General features: G+C 36.2%; 1 protein-coding gene across 1 annotated transcript in view; it reads right to left on the reverse strand.

Annotated features, from left to right (window-relative positions):
• The window catches only part of ERP44 (endoplasmic reticulum protein 44), a 91,405-nt gene that overhangs the window by 46,847 nt on the left and 17,434 nt on the right, over positions 1 to 27,124 (reverse strand). The window contains exons 2-4 of the mRNA XM_029201846.1: positions 12,049 to 12,121; positions 10,260 to 10,299; positions 5,273 to 5,388 (exon numbers count right to left, since the gene is read on the reverse strand). Of these exons, the coding sequence (XP_029057679.1) occupies positions 5,273 to 5,388; positions 10,260 to 10,299; positions 12,049 to 12,121 (229 nt within the window). The remainder of the gene's footprint in view (positions 1 to 5,272; positions 5,389 to 10,259; positions 10,300 to 12,048; positions 12,122 to 27,124) is intronic.

Below are 27,124 nucleotides of genomic sequence, written 5' to 3' on the forward strand. Positions count from 1 at the left end.
ATAGAGACTAGAAATAGATCCATATATATATGGTCAGTTGATTTTAACAAAGATGCAAAGTTAGTTATTGAAGAAAGGATAGTCTTTTCAATAAATTATGTCAGAACAACTTGATAACTATTTGCAAAAAATGCATTCCAATCCATACATTGTGCCACATGTAAAAATTAACTCCAAATGCATAATAGACCTAAATGTAAAACTTAATAGACCTAAATGTAAAATGTATGAAAGAAAACACATCTTTGTGATCTTGGGTGAGGCAAAGATTTCTGAGATACAGAATTTAAAAATATAATCCATTTTATAAAAGGACAAATTGTACTCCATCAAAATTAAGAGTATATGCCCTTCAGAAGATACTCTCAAACAAAACTGGAGATCTCACACTTCCTGATTTCAAAACTTATTACAAAGCTACAGTAATAAAAGCAGTGTGGTACTGGCATAAAGATAGACATATTGACCAATGGAACACAACAGAGAGCCCAGAAATAAACCCTCACATATATGGTCAAATGAATTTTGACAAGGGTGTCAAGTCATTCAATAGGGAAAGGACAGTCCATCAACAAATGGTGTTAGAAAAGCTGAATGTCCACAAGCAAAAGAACGAAACTGGATCCTTACCTTGCACCATATACAAAAATTAATTTGAAATGGGTAAAGACCTAAACATACCACCTAAATGATTAATACTCTAAAAAGAAAATAGGGGAGAAAAGATTCATGACATTGGAGTCGCAATAATTTCGTGGATATGACACCAGAAGTAAAGGCAACAAATGTAAAACCAGATTAACTGGATGTCAAAATTTAAAACTTCTGTGCAAAGGACATAATCAACAGAGTGAAAAGGCACCCTATGGAATGGAAGAAAATATTTATAAATCCTATTATCTGATAAAGGGTTAATGTCTGGAATATACAAAGAACACCTACAACTCAACAACAAAAAATAAACGGATTAAAAAATGAGCAAAGGACTCAAACAGATTTTTCACCAAAGAAGGTATACAAACGGCCAAGAAGCACATGAAAAGATGCTCAACATTACTAATCACTAGGGAAATGCAAATCAAAACCAGGATGAAATATCACTTCACACCGTTTAGGATGGCTGTTATCTCAAGAACAGAAAATAAGTGTTGGCAAGGATGTGGAGAAATTAGAACCCTTGTGCACTGCTGGCAGGAATATAAAAGTTGGTACAGCTGCTTTGGAAAGCAGTATTGTGATTCCTCAAAAATTAAAAAATAGAACTATCATATGATCCAGCAATTCCACTTCTGGGTATACATCTGAAGGAAATGAAAACAGTATGTTGAAGAGATATCTGCACCCCTATGTTCACAGCAGCATTATTTACAATAGCTAGGACATGGAAACAACCTAAGTGTCCATTGATGGATAAATGGATAAAGAAGTTGTAGGATAGCCATACAACAGAATATCATTCAGCCATCACATGGAAGGAAATTCTGACACACGCAACAGCATGGAAGTACCTTCAGGACATTATGCTAAGTGAAATAAGCCTGCCACAAAAAGACAAATGCTGTATGATTCCACTTTTACCAGGTATCTAGAATAGTCAAACTCAGAAAAATAAAGAGGAATGGTGGTTACCAGGAACTACGGGGAGGGGGAAATAGGGAGTTGCTTAATGAGTATAGCATTTAAGTGTCACAAGATGAAGTTCTGGGGACTGGTTGTACAGCAGTGTGAATATATTTAATGTTAATGAAGTGTACAATTAAAAATGGTAAAGATGGTAAATTTTATGCTCTGTGTATTTTAGTACAATTAAAGACACTCTTAAGAGAGTAAAATGGGAGAAAAAGATCTGCAAATTACACATGTAAAAGAGAACTTGTAAAAAGAGTTCTCAAAACCCAGTAAGAATTTATTATAAGAAGTTATTACACCTGTTAATAATTTAACAGATCTGATAAATTTAAAAGATTGACCATACCAAATGTTGGCAAGAATATGGAACAACTTGAACACTCATACACTGCTAGTAGATGTGTAAAATAATACAAGTACTTTGGAAAACAGTTTGGCAGTTTCTTAAAAAGTTAAATATACACCTACCATAAGACCCATATATTTCACACCTAGGTATTTGCCCAGGAAAAATGAAAGCATGTGTACAAAGAGTTGTATCTGAATGTTCATAGCAGCTTTATTTATAATAGCCCGAAAATGGAAACAACCCAAATGTCTGTCAACAGGTGAATAGTTAAACAAATTATAGAATATAGCCATACAATGGAATGTCACTCAATAATAAAAATGAATAATACATGTAACCATCTCAAAATGACCATGCTGAGTCAACAACAACAACACACACACACACACACACAAAGAACACATGATGTATGATTTCACTTATATAAAATCCTAGAAAATACAAACTAGTCTATAGTAACAGAAAGCAGTTCCATGGCCCCCTGAGGATTGACAGGGGAAGAGAGGGACCACAAAGGAGCACAAGCAAAATCTGGGGGATGACAGATATGTTGACATCTTGACTGTGATCATGGTTTCACAACTGCATACATGTGTCAAAACATTAAATTGTATAATTTAAGCTTGTACAGTTTATTATATGTCAATTATACTTCAATAAATCTTTTCTTTTTTTTTAAAAGCAAATCCTACCAAAGAACAATGTGCCTAACAGGCATTTCTCTCCAGACCACAGGACTCTTAAGGTCCTTCCAGTTCAAAACCTCTATAATTCAACTGGCACATGAGGGGTTACCCAAAGTACAGTCTGTCATACAATCTCAAAGAAAGAGTGGAAAACATGAACAAATCATCAGTAAGGATTTCATAATGTCACTTTAAAAAGTGAAGAATTACACAGAAGGGAAAAAATATTTAGGGAAAATACACAATGTCTCAGATATAACTTTCATTAGTAAAAAACTAATTTTGTAGATATCCCTGGTGGATCAAAAAAACATCTTAACTATGGCTATTTACTCCCATAAAAAGAGAACTTAATTACTAGCCATGATGTCAGATTTATCTCATATGTTAATATGTCTAGAAGTAGAATAAATGATATGTATTGTTCAACAATAGTTAATTTTTCTTTCTAATAACTGTAAGCTTGAGAGCATAATTTCAGATCTTATACTCCAAATTCAGTGAAAGTAGGCACTGTTGTCTGTACTTTAATGTCTAATTAAATACATAAAGAATAGAATCTGAAATGAGAGTCCACACCAAAAACATCATGTTCTCTGTCAGTGAAAGGTGGGAGGAAAGATGCAGAAAGCAGTGTGGAAATGCAGGCCATGCTTGCACTGACAACCTTTTATTGCTCCCTTCATCGTATCTAGTTATGAAGCACGGCAGATAGAAATGTGGGGTATGGCTTAGAAGATTTTGAAATGCTCTGCTGTTAGCCGTTTCTGGGATTTTTTTACCAGAAAATCCCCAAAACGTTTGTCGAATTGAACAGAAAAGAAGCAAATAGGTCTAGGAAGGCATTTGGTCAGGAGTTCTGGATTCTAAGCCTGCCATGACTAGACAGTAGGCTGTATGACATTGGTTAAGCCACTTTATTTCCATTTCCTCACCAGCAAAGTGAAAAGTTAGTGTACACACACACACACACACACAGAGAAATTCTACTTGTCAGGTGAAATGTAAAGGATAGGAAATTTGCACAATGGGAGTTTTCCATAATTCAGGACAACTTATCAATAACTCAATGCAACAAGCTTTCATTTTTTTATTATTTTTTTTAATTGGAGTAAAATTGCTTTACAATGTTGTGTTGGTTTCTGCTGTACAGTGAAGTGAATCAGCTATATGTATACCTATATCCCCTCCCTCTCGGACCTCCCTCTCACTGCCCTCCATCCCACCCATCTAGGTCGTCACAGAGCACCAAGCTGAACTCCCTGTGTTATACAGCGGGTTCCCAGTAGCTATCTATTTTACACATGGTAGTGTATTTATGTAAAACCTAATCTCCCAATGTGTTCCACCCTCCCCTTCCCACCCTGTGTCCACATGTCAATTTTCTACATCTACGTCTCTATTCCTGCCCTACAAATACGTTCATCTGTACCATTTTCCTAGATTCCACATATATGCGTTAATATATGATATTTGTTTTTCTTCACTCTGTATGACAGACTCTAGGTCCATCCACATCTCTATAAATGACCCAATTTTGTTCCTTTTTATGGCTAAGTAATATTCCATTGTATATATGTTATCACATCTTCTTTATCCATTCATCTATCGTTTGACATTTAGGTTGTTTCCATGTCCTGGCTATTGTAAATAGTGCTGCAATGAACACTGGGGTACATGTGTCCTTTTGAATTCTGGTTTTCTCAGGGTATATGCCCAGTAGTGGGATTACTGGGTCAAATGGTAGTTCTATTTTTAGTTTCTTAAGGAACTTCCATACTGTTCTCCACAGTGGCTGTATCAATTTACATTCCCACCAACAGTGCAAAAGGGTTCCCTTTTCTCCACACCTTCTCCAGCATTTATTGTTTGTAGATTTTTTGATGATGGCCATTCTGATGGGTGTGAGGTAATACCTCATTGTAGTTTTGATTTGCATTTCTCTAATAATTAGTGATGCTGAACGTCTTTTCATGTGCCTCTTGGACATCTGTATGTCACACACACACACACACACACACACACAGAAATTCTACTTGTCAGGTGATACATAAAGGATAGGAAATTTGCACAATGGGAGTGTTCTGTAATTCAGGGCAACTTACCAATAACTCATTGCAACAAACTTTTAATCAGTAACTACAGCAAATTACACCTCAAAGACAGTCTAAGACAATCTTAATATAATCTTTTAAACAACAGAAACCACCCCAGACTCTGAGATTGTTTTATCTGAAATTACTACAAATAGTATTTTTGCATGATTCTAAAACTAACAGAAATCCTTTTCTTTCCTAAAACTATATTTCAATTTTATTTATTGATTTTGGTATTTGCTTTGGTAGAAAACCAAAATGATTTACTACCTCTATGCTTGCACTACTATATTTTAATGAAAAAAAACTTTTTTAATCCCTCACACAGGCAGAATGGAAAGTAGTGTTTTAAGTACAAAAAGATTAAATATTAACATTTTAACCAAGGTCACTAGGACATTTTGGCTTGTTCTCTACTTAAAACAGAGCATTAAAAAAAAAAAAAAGTGTGTGTGTGTGTAGGAGAGGTGGGGACAGGACAGTTTCTTCCAGACTTCCTATAAGGTACTTACAGTGCTGATCACAATCAACTCTGGCAAACACTACTTGATTTTCATTTGGATATTCTTCCTTAATGACATTGGAAGCTTCCTCAAAAATTGGGTGCAACATCTGGCTGAAACGACACCTATGCACAGAGGAGGATACCAATTAAAACTGAAAATCAGAAGCAATAAAATTTTATTGATATTTCTGTTTTATCCATTCATATTTAGCATATAACAATAAACAGAATTAACAATCACACTGTTAATTCAGGAATCCTGATGTCATTCATTGGAGAGGAAAACAATTTTGAATTCAAAGACTATTCCATTTCAAAGACTGGACAAATAATTTAAAGATTCTGGTTTTTTTCACTGGAAGAAAATGGCCAATATTATGGAGCACAAAGCTAAGGACCTCTCACAGCGGCAATGAAACAAGTCTGAAATAAGCCCTCTAAGATGTATCTACTTGGACTTGTAACTACTAAGACTCAGGCATTTATGAAGGAAATTCGTTTTCTCCAAATAACGTATCTTTAGACTACAAAATCTTTAAAATGGTAAGTTTACTGCAAATATTAGACTGATTCACCTGACAAGTTCAGTCAAATCTCATAGGCAAGTTAGCATACTAAATAAATAAGTTTTATAAAAATGATATATGGGGGCTTCCCTGGTGGCGCAGTAGTTGAGAGTCTGCCTGCCGATGCAGGGAATGCGGGTTTGTGCCCCGGTCCGGGAGGATCCCACATGCCGCAGAGCGGCTGGGCCCGTGAGCCATGGCCACTGAGCCTGCGCGTCCAGAGCCTGTGCTCCGCAACGGGAGAGGCCACAACAGTGAGAGACCCGTGTACCGCAAAAAAAAAAAAAAAAAAAGAAAATATATGGTATAGAGTGAATTTCCCCCTCAAAATTTACCTCTGGTTAAAATGGGCTTTTGTATCTATAAACTCTTAAATATACTAAGTTCAGGAGCAAAATTTTTTAATCCCCAAATGAGACTTTCCTGTCCATGTTTCCTTTGTCTGTAGTTTTTTTTTGCTTTTACTTTTAAAGGGGGGCACAAACCCCACAATATTCCAGAAACTTGACACCTCTAATTCTGACTGCCCCTTAATCAGGCCAACCACTTCACAAATATATTCTATGGGTCATTAAAGGGACCTGATAAGAAAGAGAAGAATAAGAATCAGCACACAAGCAGCTGGGCTAGAATGGTCATTCTCATATGAAAAAGGTACGCAGTATTTGTTAACAACAACAACAACAAAACTATAATTGCTACTATTGCTTCCTGAGCCCTTTGCCATCAAGAAATTTACTTAAATGAAGCCAGTGAGCTCTTTAATCCACATGTGATTAGGTCATACATATTAACTATAATTCAACAAAAATATTATTAAAGCCTGTGAAAGGAAAACAAACTTTATACTTCTTCCCTATTTCTTTCTGTATGTAACTCTTCTAGCCCACTCACCTGACCTCCTAAGGAGATGTCCTAGAATATACCAAGGAGACACAATCTGTATCTTCAATCTCTCGCTTTCAAGTGGCTCTTTCCTCTTTTAGCATTCTTAAATCTCTCCCATCTGGGATAGGTGGGTGGGGTCTGTGGATATCAGGGACCGTGTCTTATTTGACTACATATTCTAATAAGCATTTCAGTAGATGTCTGTTAAATGAATAAACTGATAGACTGGAGGAACTGGAGAGGCTAGGACCACAGGTTTGTGGGTTCTTACAGTTTGCTGAAGATAGCGTTCTAGAGGGCCAGGGAGGCAAGGGGTAAGGACTGATTAATGGTTTCTTGAAGAATTAGGATACGGCCTAGTAAAGAATCAGTGGACAGGCTCCTGGCTTATGGGCAAGGTAAAGACAGATATTAACGGCTCCTTTCTGGATTGTCCAGTTTGCTGCCCAGCAAGCACTTAAGCACAGATTCATGTTTAAAATAGGATCGGTTTTAATACCAAAATGTGAAAGGGGAAGATGAAATAAAAATTCAATTGCAATATTACTGTACCTGCATACATATGGAAAGTTACATTTATAAAAGTAACACAACCAAAGCAAACAGATCTATTAACAGGGCCTTAAGGGTCATCAGAATCCAATCTCCAATCTAGTACTTGAATCGACCCTTTACAAATCAACCAAATGGGTAAAAGTCTCTGCAGGGACAAGTTAGGGGCACCTGCTAATAGTATAACCTAGTGGGGAAAAAAATAAGCTTTGGAGTCAGACATACCTGAGTTTAAATCCCAGTTCCACCACTTACTAGCCGTCTGACCTTTCTGAGCCTCAATTTCCTCAACCTAAAATGGAAATTATAATACCTACCTGCAGGGTAGTTCTGAGCATTAAAAGCAATATATGTAAAGAGTCTGGCACATAACAGCATTATTAAGTTCCTACTATGGTTTATTGTCCTCTCAGGTATATTTTTAGGCAGATCTATTAGAGAATTCTTCCTTAAACTGTACCACATCCATAACTTCCAGAGGGAACTCAGAATCCAGCCTTTGAGGCCACACAGTGTAAGTCTATGTCTTATGGCCAGTTACCCAAGTTTTTTCAGTTGAATAAAAGAGTATTAATTTATGAACAATTCCAGGTATTCTTTGGTAATATGTTTCTCAAATAACTGCAGTTATCCCACATTTCCAATTCACTTTTTGCAACAAGGTCGGTGGCATGTTCTATTTCATTTTCTTATAACACACAAAATCCCTCCATCAAAATAACTGCATTCTAGTTTTAACTCTGCCATAATCTAGTCAGGTGATTGTGGGGAAATACTTTACTCCTCTGGATCTCAGTTTTTTCTTTAAAGTGGACTGAATTAAATAATCTTCTACCAAATGTTGTGGCTAATGTTACATCTGGATAATCTTAATTTACCTCAGAAAATGCTTCCTTTTGTTGTACATTTTATAAATGGTATTTTCTCTGTATATCTTCAACATTTTACTGAAATTCTTCAAGTACAGATACTATACATCATTCATCCAGTAAATATTTATTGTTAATAAATATAATAAATAAATAATATAATAATATAAATAATATAATAAATAAAATAAATATTTATTTATTATGTTAATACTTATCTGCCAAGTATTATGCAAAGTGCTTGGGGATTCATGTTGAAAAAAGATAGATATGGTAACTTTTCACAAAGCTACTAATATAGTAAGGAAGTACCAACTAAACCACAGCATACAAGTGTTATGACTGGGTAAGTATGTGGTGTTATGAGAAGATATAAAAAGGGTTCCTAACCTGACTTAAGAGTAGGGGTAGGGGTACTGATGTAGGAAGGTGACCTGGAGAAAGTGGCATCTAATCCAAGACTTGAAAGATGATTCAGACTTAAGGAAGTAAACAAGTGGGTAAGAGAAGAGAGATCCATTCAGACAGAGAAAATACCATGACTAAAGGTCCAAAGATGAAAGAATACAGAATATTACATAAACTGAAAGGCATTCAGTATAACAGAACAGAATGTGGGAGTGGAGAGAGGCAAGAGATATAGCTACAGAGGAAGGAAGGGACCAGGTAGGTCATCAGGGGCCTCCTAGGCAAAGGTAATAGAAAACATTTAAGGGTTTTAAGGTGAGGTGTAAACTAATCCAATTTGCACTTTAGGAAACATACTCCGGCTTACTTTGTAGTGAACAGAATGGAGACACATAGGACTAGAAGCACAGGAAATAAACTAGGAGACTGTCACAGGAATCTAGGTAAATTGCAGGACTGTGGCCTGAAGTAGGGTAGTGGCATCTAATAGGTAGTAAGCCAAAAAGGGTCATATAAGATACAGATTGTCTAGGAATAAGGATCATGTGAGAGTTTCAAACTTCTCTCCAGCTGAAGCTCCCTTCTTCCGATCCCCATGCCACATTCTTTAACATCTGCTACATATTATGCCCTTGTAGATGCTGGGAATACTAAGTAAGACATCTCTGCTCTCAAACTCTGTTTGCTAGAGCACAAAGATGAAAGACAAGACAAAACAAACAAACAAAAAAAATGGTTCTAATGAACCTAGGGGTAAGGACAGGAATAAAGACCCAGACGTACAGAATGGACTTGAGGACACGGGGATGAGGAGGGGTAAGCTGTGACAAAGTGAGAGAGTAGCATGGACATATATACACTACCAAATGTAAAATAGATAGCTAGTGGGAAGCAGCCACATAGCACAGGGAGATCAGCTCCATCAGCTCGGTGCTGTGTGACCACCTAGAGGGGTGGGATAGGGAGGGTGGGAGGGAGACGCAAGAGGGAGGAGATATGGGGATATATGTATATGTATAGCTGATTCACTTTGTTATAAAGCAGAAACTAACACAACATTGTAAAGCAATTATACTCCAATAAAGATGTTTAAAAAAAAAACAATGTAGCAAGAAAAGAATGTGGTACATAGGGAACTATATGAACACATAAGACAGAATCCAATTCAGACAGGGAAAGGAGTAAAGGCTTCCTAGAAGTAGTAAGTAGTAGTAGATGGTATATGTTATAAAATGTCAACATTATTTTTCCTTCTAAACTTGCCACACCCACATCCTCACCTCCAAACACTGCCTTACTCCTCAGTCAGGAAAAATAGAGAATTGCAATACGTAATTGTGTGTGTGTGTGTGTGTGTGTGTGTGTGTGTGTGTGTGTGTGAGAGAGAGAGAGAGAAAGAGAAAGAGAAAGAGAGAGAGAGAGAGACAAAGAGGGAGAGACAGAGAGATCTGAGTTTTTATGTTACCTGCTTTTATTTTAAAATGTGGGATAATGGAATCAGGTATATTTTCTCTCAAAACAAATGCTCACCAAATTGAGCTGCTTCATCTTTGAATGAGCCTTAATTGATTTTTATATATGGAATATTGTCTCACAAAAAAAAGAGGCTTCCCCACTTACTCCTTTCTAGCAAAGAAAAATCACCTCTAGAAAGTTTAAAAAAAACTTAATGATGCACTCCCCCCCGCCAAAAAAATAAGATATTACTTACCAATCAGCATAAAAATTTACTAAAGCAACATCAGCATTGTCTGAAATTGAAAAACAAAACCAAATAACCTAAGTTACTCATGCCTACATAATTATGACATAATTAAAGATATGGTTTTCATCATGGTCTTTTTCCATTCTTAAAGGCTCACTAAAAATACACAGTAACTTATCTCTCACTCAGAAACCCATACAGAGAGTCATGGACAGCTTATATAATTTGTGGGAGTCCCTGTTCCTTTTCTCTATATCGTCCTCCATCTTAATACCTCCACTGAATGAATATAAAATAAACAGAGAATCAAACCCAGATCAAGCAAGTAAGCTTCTAAATAGCTTACTCTCATAAAAAGTGAAGTGGAGTGATTAGGATTTTAATAATCCATTTTTTGACCTTCCATATTCATGAATAACCGAGCTTTGCAAATAAAATCCTATTTCAGAGAACAGACTTGTATAACTAATCTATTTCTAAAACTCAGATGCCACCTAGTTGCAACAAGTAATCTACAAATAACAGTGTTGCATAAGATGTACCTTTTCTGGTTCCTACCCATTTAACAGTTATTCTCTGTTGTAAAATATAACAGTATTATTTGCATATCCGGATGTGAAGACATGAGAAAGATATATCTGTTCCTAACAAAGAGAAACTTAAATAAACTCAAGTACTCAGTACTCTCACACACACACACACACACACAGACACACACACACAGAGACCATACCCACAAAGATACTCTAGAATTTGAAAGATAAAAGGAGTGAAGATGATTTGCAAGTTTCAATTCTCTTTTTCCTTTGTTTACCTTCAAAACACTTTTTCTCTACTTGCTACTTACTCTAAAGCAGTGTGGTTCACAAACTGTGATCCCTGGGACCAGAAGCACCTGCATCATGCTGGAACTTGTAGAAATGCAAATTCTTAGGCAGGGTCTAGCAATTTCTATCAGAAACTGGGGGCAGGCCTAGCAATACTGACAATAAGTCCTCCAGGTGACACTGATACAGGCTAAAGTTTATAGCACCCTTTCTCTAAAGAGATACCATAATATGGGAACAGACTTCCTAGCATTTAAAACCAGTTCCAAGAACACGAAACAATATATGATGGTCAATGAATAACTCCTTTTAACTCTTACTATTTTTAGTTTTGCCCAAACCAGTGGGTGAAATGGAATGCTTAAAAAAAAAAAAAGACATCATTTATCCACACTACATTTTCTTAAAACTCCTAAGTTGTGATTTTTCTATCAACCACATCTTCACCTTCCCTCTACTACTTTTAAAAACAAGAAACGTTTTCCCCCAAGTTAACTGTATCTACAATCACATTGTCAGCAAACAAGCAAAACAATTATTGAACTTAATTGGACCAATGACAATAAAAGATCAGAGTAGGTGATTTAGTTAAAAGCTAAAAAAAAAGACAAAAAAAAAAATTGTAGGCTGGGTCCTAAGGTCATTAACATGTAATACTGCACAGTGGAAACTGCTGGCCTCTAAGCAACAAAATACTCTGAATTGTTAAGAGTGGTATTCATGACAAGGCAAAGAAACAAAACAAGACTAAAAGTTTACTTGTAACACAGGAAAGTAGACTTACGCATTTCAAGAAACTTTACTAAAAACTAAAACCAAAAGTGCTTAGTTAATTCCCTATACCATGGAATTAATCAGAATGCTGGCTCCTCAATTGTTCTAGATAACTGAGATTTTATTTTGTTTTTGTATATAAACTAACTCTTTAGAGAGAAGAAAGTATACTTTAAAAATATCAAGGTACTTACTTAAAATGTCATCTATATTCTCTGTATCAAGACTTGTTATTTCAGTTGTTACAGGGGTAAGAACCCAAGTTACCTGGAAATTTAAAAAATGTGAAATTAATAAATGTTTCCACAAAAGGCAAATAATGCTGAAAGTCTAAAAAGAAAAAGAAAATTTATGAATTAAGTTGGTTCCACTATTTAAAAAATTATCCATCAGTTGGTTTTAATCTTTATTATCTATTCTAACCCTTCACAAGATCAGTGAAGTAGAAGTACAATTTCTCAAGCCTAGAAACTGGTTCAACAGATTTCCTATACTTCTAAATACATAAAAGAGATTGTTTCCAAACAATTTTCAAAATTAAAAATGTACTCACTGTTTTAAATTAATATTCTCAACAACTTTACCTCTGGTGCCACAATAAAAATTTTGCCAGATTATTAACAGTTTTGAAAGAATATAAAACCAAAGCTAAGTTTGCTGATTCTATCCCATTATGTCTCTAAGACAGAACAAAATAATAAAAAGAACAGTTCAAGAAAGACTTTTCAAATTGTTAACCAAAAGCCCTTCTTGCCTGGTCTTCACTTACAGGTGGTTACGATGTGTTAGGTGAGAGGTTATTAAAAAGAGAGTGAAGAGCAGTAAAGTGCATCCACTTTAACGTGTCTAAAACACTAAGTTCATCAAAATCTTAGTGCTTCTTAGTGTTCAAAGAAAATCTCAGCTTGCCATCTGCAAAATAAAAAGGCACGATTTTAAACTAAACTAACAACTGCTTACTTATTTTAAAAAGTAATATTTAGTGTATTTTATTTTTAGGTTCCATCTTTAATACATTATGTGTTTTTTTGTGGGTTTTTGTCTTTTCTGCACTCAGAAAGTTTATTGTCTAATGGAGAAACAAGCATTAAGTTACAACAACAAAATCAAATAAATCGTGTATTGTCTCTAATACAGTAAGTAGTTTGATAATATCTAATACAATGAGTGAAAGAGAGATGTTTCAGCATCGTATTTCGTGGGACTGGTGAACAAGGCCATGAAAAATAAAATCAAGCAAGGAATGAATACATACAAAATCAGCATAGAGGATAAAGGTAGAAACTAAGTATTTAATTTCAAAAAGAGACACACATCTGCTTTGGCAGCAAGCTATAAGGAAAGATTTGGAATTTACACTTGGCCCAAAAGTATAAACAGGATTACCCATGTTGATGTTGCTATTTGTTTTTTGTTTTTGTAAATTCTTATTGGACTATAGTTGATTTACAATGTTGTGTTAGTTTCAGGTGTACAGCAAAGTGAATCAGTTATACATATACATATTTTCACTCTTTTTTAGATTCTTTTTCCATATAGGTCGTTTCAGAGTACTGACTAGAGTTATGCAGTAGGTCCTTATTAGTTATCTATTTTTTCTTTTCTCTCTCTTTTTTTTTGGCTGTAGCACGCAGGATCTTAGTTCCCCCACCAGGGATAGAACCCGTGCCCCCTGCAGTGGAAGCGTGGCATCCTAACCACTGAACCACCAGGAAATTCCCTAGGTTTCTATTTTGTATATAGTAGTGTGTATATGTCAATCCCAATCTCCCAATTTATCCCCCACTACCCGGTAACCATAAGTTTGTTTTCTACATCTGTGACTCTATTTCTGTTTTGTAAATAAGTTCATCTGTACCATTTTTTTTGTTCCACATATAAGCAATATCATATGATATTTGTCTTTCTCTGTCTGACTTACTTCACTCAGTATGACAATCTCTAGGTCTATCCATGTTGCCGCAAATGGCATTATTTTGTTCTTTTTTATGGCTGAGTAATATTCCATTGTATGTATGTACCACATCTTCTTTATTCATTCCTCTGTTGATGGACATTTAGGTTGCGCCCATTTGATGCCTGGACGGTTTTTTGTTCAATCCCGTTTATATATGGAAATCCATTCGCTGAACCACTGCTCTTTATCAAGTGACAATTAACATTAGGCCCCGATCAAGGTACTGAAGACACACCTCTGCCCACTCATTTCATGGATACTTTTGGTACTCACAACAGTTACAACTCAAAATTTTATAATTCACCAACAATTCAATTTCTGAATAGTATAAAGAGACATGTTGATGCTGGTAGGTAAATAAGCCCAGCTAATTATTTGAAATATTTCTATAAATTCATTCTTTTCTTAGAAAAAACCTAAGAATAATACCAGTCTTATTTTCAAGTTACCATAATAGTGTAGCCAATAGCTGACATTATTTCTGTTAGCAACCAGTAAATTATACTCTCCTAAAAGTAAGCTAGATAACTTAAAATCCCTGAATATTTTACTTCTATAACTATTTTCATTATTTTCAATACCTCAAAAATCAACTGGAAAGATCAGACTTCCCTCACTAGTCATTACTTACTACCCATACCTCAATTAACAGATCCTTCCCACATCAGTGTATGACCAGCTCTAGACAACTATATAAACTTTCAGAAGATAAACTGAAGCGTATTAAAATGTTTAAGGGTTTATATGAGCAGAAATCGATTTGAAGCACACAGCATCCAATCTAGCAGATAGAAAGGAGCTCCAAGGAGCTGTACAAAATATCAGACTTTTATAGGCAGAGGGGAGCAGGAACAAGGACGTTATACTAGGCAAAAAAATTGGATTGGTTATTGCAAAGTTAATTTCCTTTAGAGGATGGCAGGGGTCTTTCTGGCAGATTACCTAACACGTGCTGATCAGGAGACTCCTGATTGACTGCTTTAGATTCCATTTCTGGAAGAGCCTAAACTGTAAGTTAAGCCTCAGTTTGGTGATGTGGGGCTTAGCATAAGCAACTCCATTTGGGGCCTGTTGTCTTGTTTCTAACAATTATATTGATAAAGGAGGATTTTAGAGTGGATCGTATGCTGAAGAAAAATTCAAGAAGACCACGTAAAAATAAAGCAACAAATTGGTCATTATCAAACTCAAGTCATTAAATAACTTGACAGTCATTTACAGTGTCTGCTAGGTACTGAGGGCACAAATGCATAAGGCATAGCATGCATACTCTATCTCAAGGAGCTCAAACTAGTGGTGGTGGTAAGGAGGGGAGAAAAAAGTGATACATACAGATATGATCGTGGCCTTCAGCTGTATAATCCAAGGAAGTCCATTTTTGAAGAGTTACTGCCTATCAAAATACATGTTTCCAGAGAAGTATATTCTAAATTTAATTGCTTTTTACATATTAGATAATGACAAAAATGAGGCACAATCAATTTGGCTGTATTAAACATAACCATTATGTAAGAAACATTGTGCTAATAAGCATGCAACTGGTAAGAAGGATTCTGTTAACAGCTGTGTTTAAGAGGGCCCAAAGCAAGAAAACTGTCTCTGACCCAATAATCTCTCCTCCCTGTAGGGTGTAAAAGAGGCAGTTTATCATTAACATTTCTATTAATATGCAGTATGAAGGGAAAGACAGGTTGTTTATTTGAATTGTTAGCAAGCTCCACTAGTCTGACAAATCGTTTCTTTTCATGTCAGCCCCGGGCAGAAACAATATTCTCCTGGGGAAACACCTTTATGTGTCAAATGCTATAGTGCTTAAGTAAAATAAAGACAAGTAGCTCTAAACCAGGAAGGGAGGAGGTAAATCATTTAATTTTTAAATTTAAACTTGAAGTAAACTTTTAATTTTTTTTTTAAAGAAACAACAAAAACCTACACAGAAATTTTCCGTAGATCTTAATAGTCATGGAGAATTTAGCCTCTAATGATGGAATATTACAACATATGCAAATATACAGACATAAACTTATGAAATATTTTACAAACTGGTCACTCTCTTCAGTTCATTAGCTCATTTTTTTGCCAAGAAAACCGAGAAGCATCTCCAATAATCTTCTATAATTCATTAGATAATTCCTTCCACATGCATTTACTGTACAAAATATTAAACATTTCAGTCTGAGATATGTCTACATATGATCTTATATAAAAGGCACATAGTAAATGGTAAACACTGCACCCAAATTCATTAAAAAATAAATAAATAAAGTGAAAGGCTAGCTTTAAATAGGAGCTTCTTCAGACACAGCAGATATAGAGAACAAACTAGTGGTTACCAGTGGCGGGGCTGGGGGGTAGGCAGGGCAATACAGGGGTCGGGGAGTGGGAGGTACAAGCTATTGGGTGTAAGATAGGCTCAAGTATGTACTGTACAACACAGGGAATATACCCAGTATTTTGTAGTAACTGTAAATGGAAAGTAACCTTTAAAATTTATAAATTTTTTTTAATTTAATAAATAAATAGGAGCTTCTTTAGCAAGTAAGTATATTTTCTTCCAGTAGATGGTTTTTAAACATTGAGATATCTTTGGGAACTAAAAAAGCTTTCCTTTCCTTTAATTTCCCTGTATCCTTCATGACCACCTAACTGGCTGGTGATGCCAGTGCACTAGCTGTATTTCCACAGCATTTTTTAAGCCACCCAGTAGCCAGTTGCTTTTCCCAAAATATGCCCCCCAATTCTTCTGCTTCCTTCTCTTTGCATACATGGCCTCCTCTATGTGGAATGTCCTCTTCTCCACTACTGCATAATCAATCCTTCAAGGATTGATCCCCTCTTCCATGATGCTTTATCTGGTTTTCCTGGTAGAAAATGCCTTTTCTTTCCCAAAAGCCCACCTAACTCCATGAGGATAGAAAACGGGAAAATGTAGGTTAGGGAAGTGGGAGTTACTGCAAAATCAAAATTCTCTCTAAATTAGACATCAGTTTGAAACAAGATACAACGAAAAGTCGGTTACATGATTTTAAAAAAAAGTATTTTAGAAATAAATCTTGGGAAGATTTTTTACTATGCACTCTCTCTCAATGTTAGGTCAAACTTTAATTGTTACAATATTAACACATAAACATGCTATAATACGAACACATACAATATGCTCTGGCATTCACTGCTAAGTCCCAGTGCTATTCCTCTTTTGAAAAAAACATTAGTTGAACAAAACACCAACCTAACAGGATCTTTAGAAGTACGAACTAAAATCAATAATAACACATATTGGAAGCGAGTTGTTAAAGCTCTCAGCATAATTTTTAAAATAAATAAATACATTTTCCTAGTACATTAAGACCATTCGAGTAGTTACCATTTGAATATACCCTTAAAGGGGAGTACTATGACACTCTCTGAATCGATATCTCCCTTTAATCCAACCTGCCCACAGAGTCCAGACTAGTCTTTTCCAATGCTGCTTTGCATATATCGATTCCTCTGCCCCTAAAAAAACTCCAAGCATTTTTCGCTGTCTACAGTATAAAAGCCTAGCTCCTTAGCCTGCATTTAGGACCACTCACAAACTAGCCCGCACTTGCCTTCCTAAATCACATGGTACTGCTCCCCATCCATAGTCTATACTCCAACTAACAAGAACTATAGTTAGAGTAACCATACTTTCTAGTTGGCCATATACTCTAGCTTGCTTGAGACAAACCCAGGATATGCCTGTTGCCCTGGAATATTATTAACAGCACCACTCTCTTTCAAAAGGGTCCCAGTTTGGGCAGTAAATTACATATATGGTCACCCTATTTGCAGTAGGCTCTTGGCAACTGAGAGGAACCATAACAATCTCTTCACAAATTCTAAATTATTAATAAGCATATGGTGTCCTCCCATATAACATGCGGTAAAATGAGAATGGGATGAGAATGAATAGAGAAAAATAAAGACGGACGAAGATATGAATGCTAAGCTAAACCAATCACTAGCCTCAGTCATTGACTTGAAACATTAGGCTCTTAGGAAGGGAATAAAATCAGTAACTCAGAAAAATTACTACATGACCCTTCAAGGGTCACTCACAAATGGTCCAAATCCTCTAAGTTACAAATCCAAGAATGCAAGGGGTCTTAGTACTTGCAATTCCTAAAATGTATCATCTTAGTCTCGTGCCTCCATACTTGGCTCATGTAGTTTCCTCTGCTTGAAACAGCTAGGAAAGCTTATCTAGTTTTCAAGACCCAATTCAAATGCTATCTTTTCTATGAAGCCTTTCCTGATGGTCCCAGACAAGAGTGATTAATTTCTCTCTCCTCTGAACCTCCAGAGCACTTTCTTAGGGTGTTAACATATTATTTTTCACACAGATTATTTGTGCCATCTTACCTCCTCTAGGAGACTCTGAGTGCCTTGAAAGTAGAGACTGTTCCTTATTCAATTTTGTACCCCGCATATCACCTACTACAGTACCCTACCAGTACACAATGAGCACTCAAAGATGTACTAAGTGAATGAATGGGTGGATTATGGTAATACACTAAGAATTTAGAGGGAGGGTGTTAGAAGTAAGAAATAAGGGAAAGGGGTTCAGAAATGGGAATAGTCCCCCCATATAAATATAAATAAAAATAAATATTTTTAACATGTTTGAGGAAAATAAGGTTATCAAATAGGAATAAAGTCTGCATTAAAATTTGTTTTTAATAATGTAATGATGAAAAGCGCAATACTAGGTGATGATTCATAGACTCAGATTTAGAGGGAATCTCAGAAGTGATCTTCCCACCCACTGCAGAAACCCCTCTATATTGCTGTCTAAGAGCCGTCACGAATCCCCAGCAATACCTTCTTCCAGTTCCCCAAGCTATTCCTTGGTATGACTTCCAGACACTTCAGCACATAGAATACCCTCACTTAAAAATAGCCATGCTACGTTAGTGGATAAAAATCCAATACGTCTTGTATTGTTCCATTGTAAGGTTGTTAATTCAGTCATGAAAATAAATGAGTTCCGACTTTCAGGACCAGAAGCTAATAAAGTACCAGGAAGAAGAGGTTATTAAATATTATTTGATAGCAAGATTTACAGTCACAAAAGCATTTGCTAGGCCTTACTTTAAGTGTTTTATTAGAATATCTTAGTATAAATGAGTTTAGAAAACAGAAAGTCGGTGAGTTTGTTTCAAAACTGAATACTTAAAACCTTGCATTCAAATGGTGGTCCCTGAACCAGCAGTGCTGGCATCACCTAGGAGTCTGTGAGAAATGCAGGCCCCACCCCAGACCTACTGAAACGGAATCTCCATTTTTATAAGATCCCCAAGTGATTCCTATGCATATTAAGTACCACTGCCTTAGAGAACAAAACTCTTGACTCTACAAGCATGTAAATTCATTTTAAACCTTGTACAATGTTTCTGGTCCTCAAATATGAATACAGTAATACTCATTCGTGAGAATTCTGTATTGAGATGCGTAATACTGTGATTTTAGAAAAATGTGGAATCTAAAATCTCATTAGAAATCTACATTGATGTTAATTTTTCAAAGTATACTGCCTTCTGCTTGAATAGATATTTCTACACGAAAATTATTGGCAAAAAATAGAAGCTTCAAAGGGGATGTTTCCTTCCCTACAGCATTACTGTTCTCAACTGCCATTACATCTGCTAGGAGTTCTGCAGTAACAGCTTAGTGTATTTTTGCTAAATCTATCATTTACGTGCCTTTCTGCTGGGAGATTCTCAAAGCCCTTTACAAACTATGTCTCTTCTATAGCAACAAATAAGTAATGTACCAGGCAACAGCTCCCTTCTATTTCTAATCCAGATTGACAAATCAGCCTCCCACCTGAAGTCCCAATGCCATGGGACCCAGGCAGCTTCTCCTCCCTGGGGCCACTACTCTCACTCTCCGTTTTGCATTAAGCTGGCAGGCAGGGAGCAGAAACATAGAGGTCTGCGGTTAGCTGCAAGGAGCTAAGAGATATGAAAGGTCCCCAGAGAAAGGCTGACAGGCACTGTATTGAAGCTCAGTATCAATCAAGGCAAATCTCACTGTTAGTATTCCCAGAAGCATTATAATGAACCAGAAGTTCAAAGAGAGGGGAAAAATAGGACTAAGTATAGAATAGCACTGGAAAGCCACTTTAACCCTTAAATTGCTCAGTGATACAACCTTCCTATAATATCAGGGCAACCCATTTTGGACAAGTCAGAACCAATCTGCTTTTATAAAGAAACATTAAAACAGTCACAACCTTCTTCATTAAATAATTCAAAATATGGTGGGCACAGACATGTTTGGGAAAACAAATTCTATGCAAAAACAAATAATTCAGATATGAATAATATAACCCCTAAAATCAAATTCTGCCAGTAAAAACAACCATAGAAAATAAAAAGAAAAAAATTGTTGCAATTCATTCTTTTTCTTGAATATTAGTTATTAATCATGCATGGATTTCCATTAAAAATTGATGTCGTCTGTGTTTTGTTCTTCACTGTAACCTAAAAATGGGATGAATTAATTTACCTGGAATAGACAGTGCACTTCTCCGACCTTCAGGAAAGAATGCTCTTATTACAAAAAGTTCTTCACAACTGGGAATGAGCTTCTCAATGTGTGGAAAGGATTTTTCTGTTAAAACGACCATCTCACTAAAACCCAGACCTAGCAATGAAAGTACTAACAAAGCATAGGAACTGGGAGAAAATTCAAGATGAGAATTGTTTTCTTCTTTTTCTGAACACCCTCTGGGACCCAGGGCTACGGGGGGGCGGGGCGGGGGGTATGTGTGAGACAATGTTCCATTCATCACTGTCTCCCGATTAGTACCCGGCACTGGATCTTGTAATAGTCCAGAACAAACATTCATACATATATACCAAGAGAAAATTATGACTGCCCGCCTTGTGCTACACTGTAATTCTTCCCCAGGGTGCCTGATGAAAGAAAGTTCCCTTAAGAGAGTCTACAAACAAGTTGGTACATGCACTCTTTTGTTAGGTCATTCCACAAATCTTTCACTGAGTCATCTATTACATGCTAGGCACTGTCCTAGGCACTGGGGAAAGGGGTGTGAATAACATTATATAGATATTTATATTACACCTGGCAAGATCATCAAACTTAACAATTTCACTTTCATATTAAAAAAGAGAAAGAGAAGATTCTCTCTCAAGTATTTTAATTTAAGAGTCACCATAATTCCTGCAAAGTCATGATCTATTCCCAAAACATAACTGCTGGGCACTGAACAATGAGAATTACACAGTATGTCATACTCCCTTTTTGCGTAGGTTTCAAGAATCCTTGAGTTAATCTTAATGTGGAACAACTGCATCAACACTGTCACTGAACAATCTTAACATCACTGAAAGTGGGACAACTACATATTATCGCCTGTTTTTCTTTCTTCCTGTTTTCTTGGGATATGATTGACATACAGCACTGTGTAAGTGTTAGGCATACAGCATAATCATTGGATGTATACACTCATGAAATGATTACCACAGTAAGTTTAGTAAACATCCATCATCTCATGTAGAAACAAAACAAAAGAAAAAGAAAAATATATATTTTCCTGTGATGAGAACGCTTAGGATTTACTTTCATTACAACTTTCATATAGCATTCAGCAGTGTTAATTATATACTAATGCTTCTTGATAGGATGCAATAGGAAATAAAAAGCACCACTTATTAAGTAATCTTAACCCCCCCAAAACTGAACCTGACCACAGTCTAATCAAGCCCAAGAACTAGTGTATAGGAAACAATGAATACAGAGGAACATGTAAAATGACACCATGAAGATGCAAGAAGCTATGCCAAAATAAAGGGAATTTTATAGGAAAAGTGACAGCCTATCTTCATTTGGGCTCCCGCCAGAAGTGGATCCCTGAGACAAGTGGTAAAGTACAAGCAGTTTATTTGGGAGAAAAAGCAAGGACCCATAGAAAAATGGGGAAGTAGGATGGGAAAGACAGCGAATATATAATATAATATAGTGAAATAAATACCAATGTTTTCACTTATGTAATTTAAATTCTTTAACTCTCTTATTTACCAGATTCTGCTGGTACCATATGCATTTCTACAATGCAGAATATGAATATGAAGGAAATATCTCCTACATATGTCAAAGAATGCTTTTATTTCACTATTAAACATGTGAACTTGACTTTTTTTTGGTGAGTCAACAGCCTTCAATGAAAAACTGTTCTTCAGTGAAACCTCTGGTTTCCTACTTTCTACATTCATTTAGTTCAGGAATGAACTCGGGCTTTCTAGTTTCTTATTCTTCAGTACTATGTTCTAGGGTAAAAATATTTTTATTACCAAATCCAAGGATGATTCCATTATTATATAGGCCTAATGTATTAATCCACTGCTTACTTTAAAAACATGTTACCTTAATGACTGTCCTGTTACTTCTAACCAAACCAATTCTAAATGTCAATCAGAAGTAGTCCTTGAAAGGCCATATACTTTGTTTTTTTAAATTTTTTATTTATTTATTTTTGATTGCATTGGGTCTTCATTGCTGTGCGCGGGCTTCCTCTAGTTGCATCGAGTGGGGGGCTACTCTTTGTTGCGGTGTGCGGTCTTCTCATTGCAGTGACTTCTCTTGTTGTGGAGCACGGGCTCTAGGCATGCGGGCTTCAGTAGTTGTGGCTCGCAGGCTCAGTAGTTTTGGCTCGAGGGCTCAAGAGTACAGGCTCAGTAGTTGTAGCGCACAGGCTTAGTTGCTCCATGGCATGTGGGATCTTCCTGGACCAGGGAATTGAACCCATGTCCCCTGCATTGGCAGGCAGATTCTTAACCACTGCGCCACCAGGGAAGTCCTGAAAGGGCATATACTGCTGAGACATCTAAACTAATTAAATAACCATTAGAAGAGAGACTCTTTAATGCTGCCTCCTATGCCACATACTGTTTTAATTAACTTTGTAAAGTAAATGGGTTTGTCTTTCCCTCATTTGGTCTTAAACTCCCCCAGAGATGATCGCAAAGCTTTCATATATATTAAGGGTCATTATCTCATGACCTCCATCACTACCATGTAGTATGTGTCTACCAAAATATTAATCAGGAAATGACCATGGTTTGCTAAAAGGAAATCTGAATTTAGGAATCTATCTCCTTTGTGCATTTTTGTCTCCCTTTTCTTAACTGCCATGAGATAGAGGTAAAGAAAGAAGGAAAAAGCATTGGCATAATTAGGAATTACAAACATTAGAAATGAATGAGGGGACATCACTACAGATCTCATGGACATTAAAAGGATAATCAAGGAATATTAACAACAACTCTATGCCCGCAAATATGATAACCTAGATGAAATGGACCAATTCCTCAAACCAATTCCTCAAATGACACAACCTACCAAAACTCACACAAGAAACAGACTATCTAAATAGACCTATACCTATTAAAGAAATTGAATCAATAATTAATAACCTTCCAAAACAGAAAGCACCAGGCACAGATGGGTTCACTGGTGAATTTTACCAAACATTTAAGGAAGAAATACCTATTCTCTACAATCTCTTTCAGAAGACAGAAGCAGAGGGAATATTTCCTAATACATTCTATGAAGCCAGTATTACCTTAATACCAAAGCCAGACAAAAACATTGCAAGAAAATAAAACTACAAACCAATATCTCTCATGAACATAGATGCAAAAATCCTCCAAAAGATATCAGTAAATCAAATCTAACAGCGAACAGAAACAATTATACACCATGACTAAGTGGGATTTACCCCAGGTATGCAAGGCCAGTTCAACATTTGAAAATCATTTAATGAGCTCACCACATCAATGAGCTAAAGAAGAAAAGTCATATATGATCATATCAATACATGCAGAAAATGCATTTGACAAAATCCAACACCTACTCATGATAAAAACTCTCAGTAAACTAGGAATAGAGGGGAACTTCTACAACTTGTTAATGAACATACAAAAAGCTTACAGCTAACATCATACTAAATGGTGAAAAACCTGAAGCATTCCCACTGAGATCAGTTATAAGGCAAGGATGTCTCCTCACACCATTGTTTTTCAAGATCATACTGGATATCCTACCTAATGTGATAAGATAAGAAAGGGAAATAAAACACGCAGACTGGGAAGGAAAAAATAACTGTCTTTGTTTGCAGACGACATGACAATCTATGTAGAAATTCAAAACAAAAAAACTGCTGGAACAAATAAACGATTATAGCAAGGCTGCAGAATACAATGTTGATATACAAAAGTTAGTTGCTTTCCTAAATCAATAAACAAGATAAATATGAAATTCAAGATACAGCATCACATTGGCACCCCCCATAATGAAACAGTATAAATCTAACAAAATATGTACAAGATCTATATGAGGAAAATTTCAAAATTCTGATGAACAAAATCAAGGAAGAACCAAATACATGGAGAGTTATTCCATGTTCATGTACAGGAAAACTCAAAATTGTCAAGAGGTCAATTCTTCCCAACTTGATCTACAGAGTTAATGCAAACCCAATCAAATTCCCAGCAAGTTATTTTATGGATATTGAGAAAATAATTCTAAGGTTTATACACAAAGGCAAAAGATCCAGAATAGCCAACGTAACATTGAAGGACAAGAACAAAATCGGAGGACTGACACCACAGATTCAAGACTAACTATAATGCCACAGTAATCAAGACAGTGTGGTATTGGCAAAAGATCAATGGAAATACACAAATAGATCAATGGAAAAGAACAGACAGCCCAGAGATAGACGCAGATAAATAATACCAACTGATCTTTGATGAAGGAACAAAGTCAATACAATGGAGAAAAGACAGCCTTTTCAACAATGATGCTGTAACAAACTGGACATGCAAAAAAATGAATGTAGACACAGACCACACACCTTTCACAAAAAATAACTCAAAATAGATCACTAACCTAAATGTAAAACACAAAACTATAAAACTTCTAGAAGATAGGAGAAAATCTAGATGACCTTAGGTTTGGTGATGACTTTTTAGATACAACAGCAAAGGCATGATCCATGAAAGAATGAATTGATAAGCTGGACATCATTAAAATTAAAATTTTCTGCTCTGCAAAAATTTTATTTTACTTTACTATTTTTTAGTAAAATTTTATTTTGCCAATGAAGTGTAGTTTTTATACTGTTTTATTCATTTACTTGGTAGAGACTCCACAATGTTTAATGAACAAAGGGATTAAACAAGTAGCTTTAAAATTCTTCCATGTTTAGACATTCTACAATTCTTTGAGACCTCAAGAGAAGCCCAACTACTTAAAGCTGGGAGAGGACATGAATGACATTTGCTTTGCTGTTAGAAGGCATTTTCTGAAATCTTTGCTTGGGGACTAGAACTCAAATTATGACAGTGAAAAGGATCACTTTTAAATAGAAAAAACATATAATTCATCAAACAGCAATAATTCTAGAGACCTCCCACCCCCAAATAGACTTGAGAAGAACACTTGGCCTGCCTTAGGACAAACTAGCAAGTAAAAAAGTGACAAATCAATTCACAATCAAATTAAGAGAATGAATCACCATTGGATTCATTTAAAAAGAGAGAAAAAGGCAAGTTTCAATCAACCGAAGTTCACATTCTCTATCCTTGCAGGAAGGAGTATAATTTTCCTATTTATCGTAATTAAAATGAACACAGCAGTTACGATGAACATTTTGTTTTCAGTAATTCAAAACAATAAAGCTTTCGGATAAAGCATCTACGTAGGCTAGACAGTCTTCTAAATAGAACTCTCTCAGTAGTCAAAGAAATAACCAAATGTGAAGGCCACAAAAATATATTTTGTAATTTTGAATTTTCTTTTCAACATCACGAGATGTAAAGAGAGCACTGAAAAACGGGTCTATAAACTACAAAGATTACTCAGCTATAAATTATAAGTATTATTTTTTAACTTCTTACCATTACCTTTGTCAATTCCTCAATTCCCATCAGCCTCTCTGGCCTCTATTTTATCAGGTCAAATTAGTACTTATTTAGAATTACAAAGTGAAGGGGGCACTAGTTTATCTGATTGAATAATACCCTCCCCCCCTACCTCGTGCAGGACTCTCCTTGACAGCATCCTTGGCAGAATGACCATTTAGCCTTCAACTGAACACTAGCTATTATAGAGAACTCACAGGACGAACCAATACACTTTAAAGTGGAAAGTTTTACCTTACTGGGCTGAACATCTACTCACCTTTACCTTCTACACATTCATCACAACTCTATCATGTACAGCTCACCAGGAACACATCCACGTGCTCTCCCACAAGCTCACCGAAGTCCTTCGATGAGAACCTATGGGGATGGAAGCACTGAACCAGGTAGGGCCTGCAGGGAATAAAAGGCACATTCTGTCCTTCAAGAGATTCATGACCATGCATGAAAAGTTAGCCTACCAAGATGTATGACACAAGTACTGTAAGGCTTACAGAAAAATTTAGAGAGAGGGCAGAAAAAAGGCAGAGAATGCTGTATCGGTTAAATGAGCAGAGTAGTTTCTATAGATGAAGTAAGTGAAGAGAAAGCCTGGCTAAGGAAGTTCATGTAGTGCAGTAGTGGGAGATGAAGCTGGAAGGTTAGGTTGGGGCCAGAATGTTAAGGAAAAAACCAAGGTGTTAGCAGAGTAAGTATAATACCCTTGAAAGCCAGATAGAAGAACTGATATCTGCTGTAGCACAAAGTAAGAAGCCATGGGAGACTTCTCAGTAAGGGGGGAGCGCTAATCTTTAAGTCTTGAAATTACTGTGCTCCTCCCTTTACTGGGGAGAAGTAAGACTATACAGCTAAGAGTGAAATGGTAATACAAGGAAGGAAGGGAAACAAGGGCCTGGACTGAGGTGGGGAGATTTGGAGAAACTTTCAAAAGAAAGACAAATGGGTCATGGTGACAAACTAAAGGGCTGCAAAAGTAAATGAGCCAAAGCTATAAACCTAGGTGACTAGAGGAACTGAAAGGAGAGTAAGACTATTTTACAGAAAGAATTACTATGCAGTCATTGATCTACTTCAATTTCACTAGTTATATGCCTTGCCCAGTCAATGAGAAAACAGCTGACAGAAGATGAATTGCCTTCTACCAACTAGCAGAAAGAGTCTGGAAACTATTTGACTACTTTTCACACCAAGGACTAAAACACCAAGAAAGCAACTGCGCCCAAGGCACTAACAAAACACTAAAAGACTCCCAAGCTACTCCAGTCTTTAGAGGCAATAGGTAAGGCTGTGAGTTAAAATGACTGGATGACAAGATGTGATGGGAAGGGAGAAAAGAAGCTG

Source organism: Monodon monoceros, unplaced genomic scaffold (assembly GCF_005190385.1).
Source record: "Monodon monoceros isolate NGI ecotype Baffin Bay Population unplaced genomic scaffold, NGI_Narwhal_1 Super_Scaffold_5, whole genome shotgun sequence".
In the NCBI taxonomy this organism is placed as follows: domain Eukaryota; kingdom Metazoa; phylum Chordata; class Mammalia; order Artiodactyla; family Monodontidae; genus Monodon; species Monodon monoceros.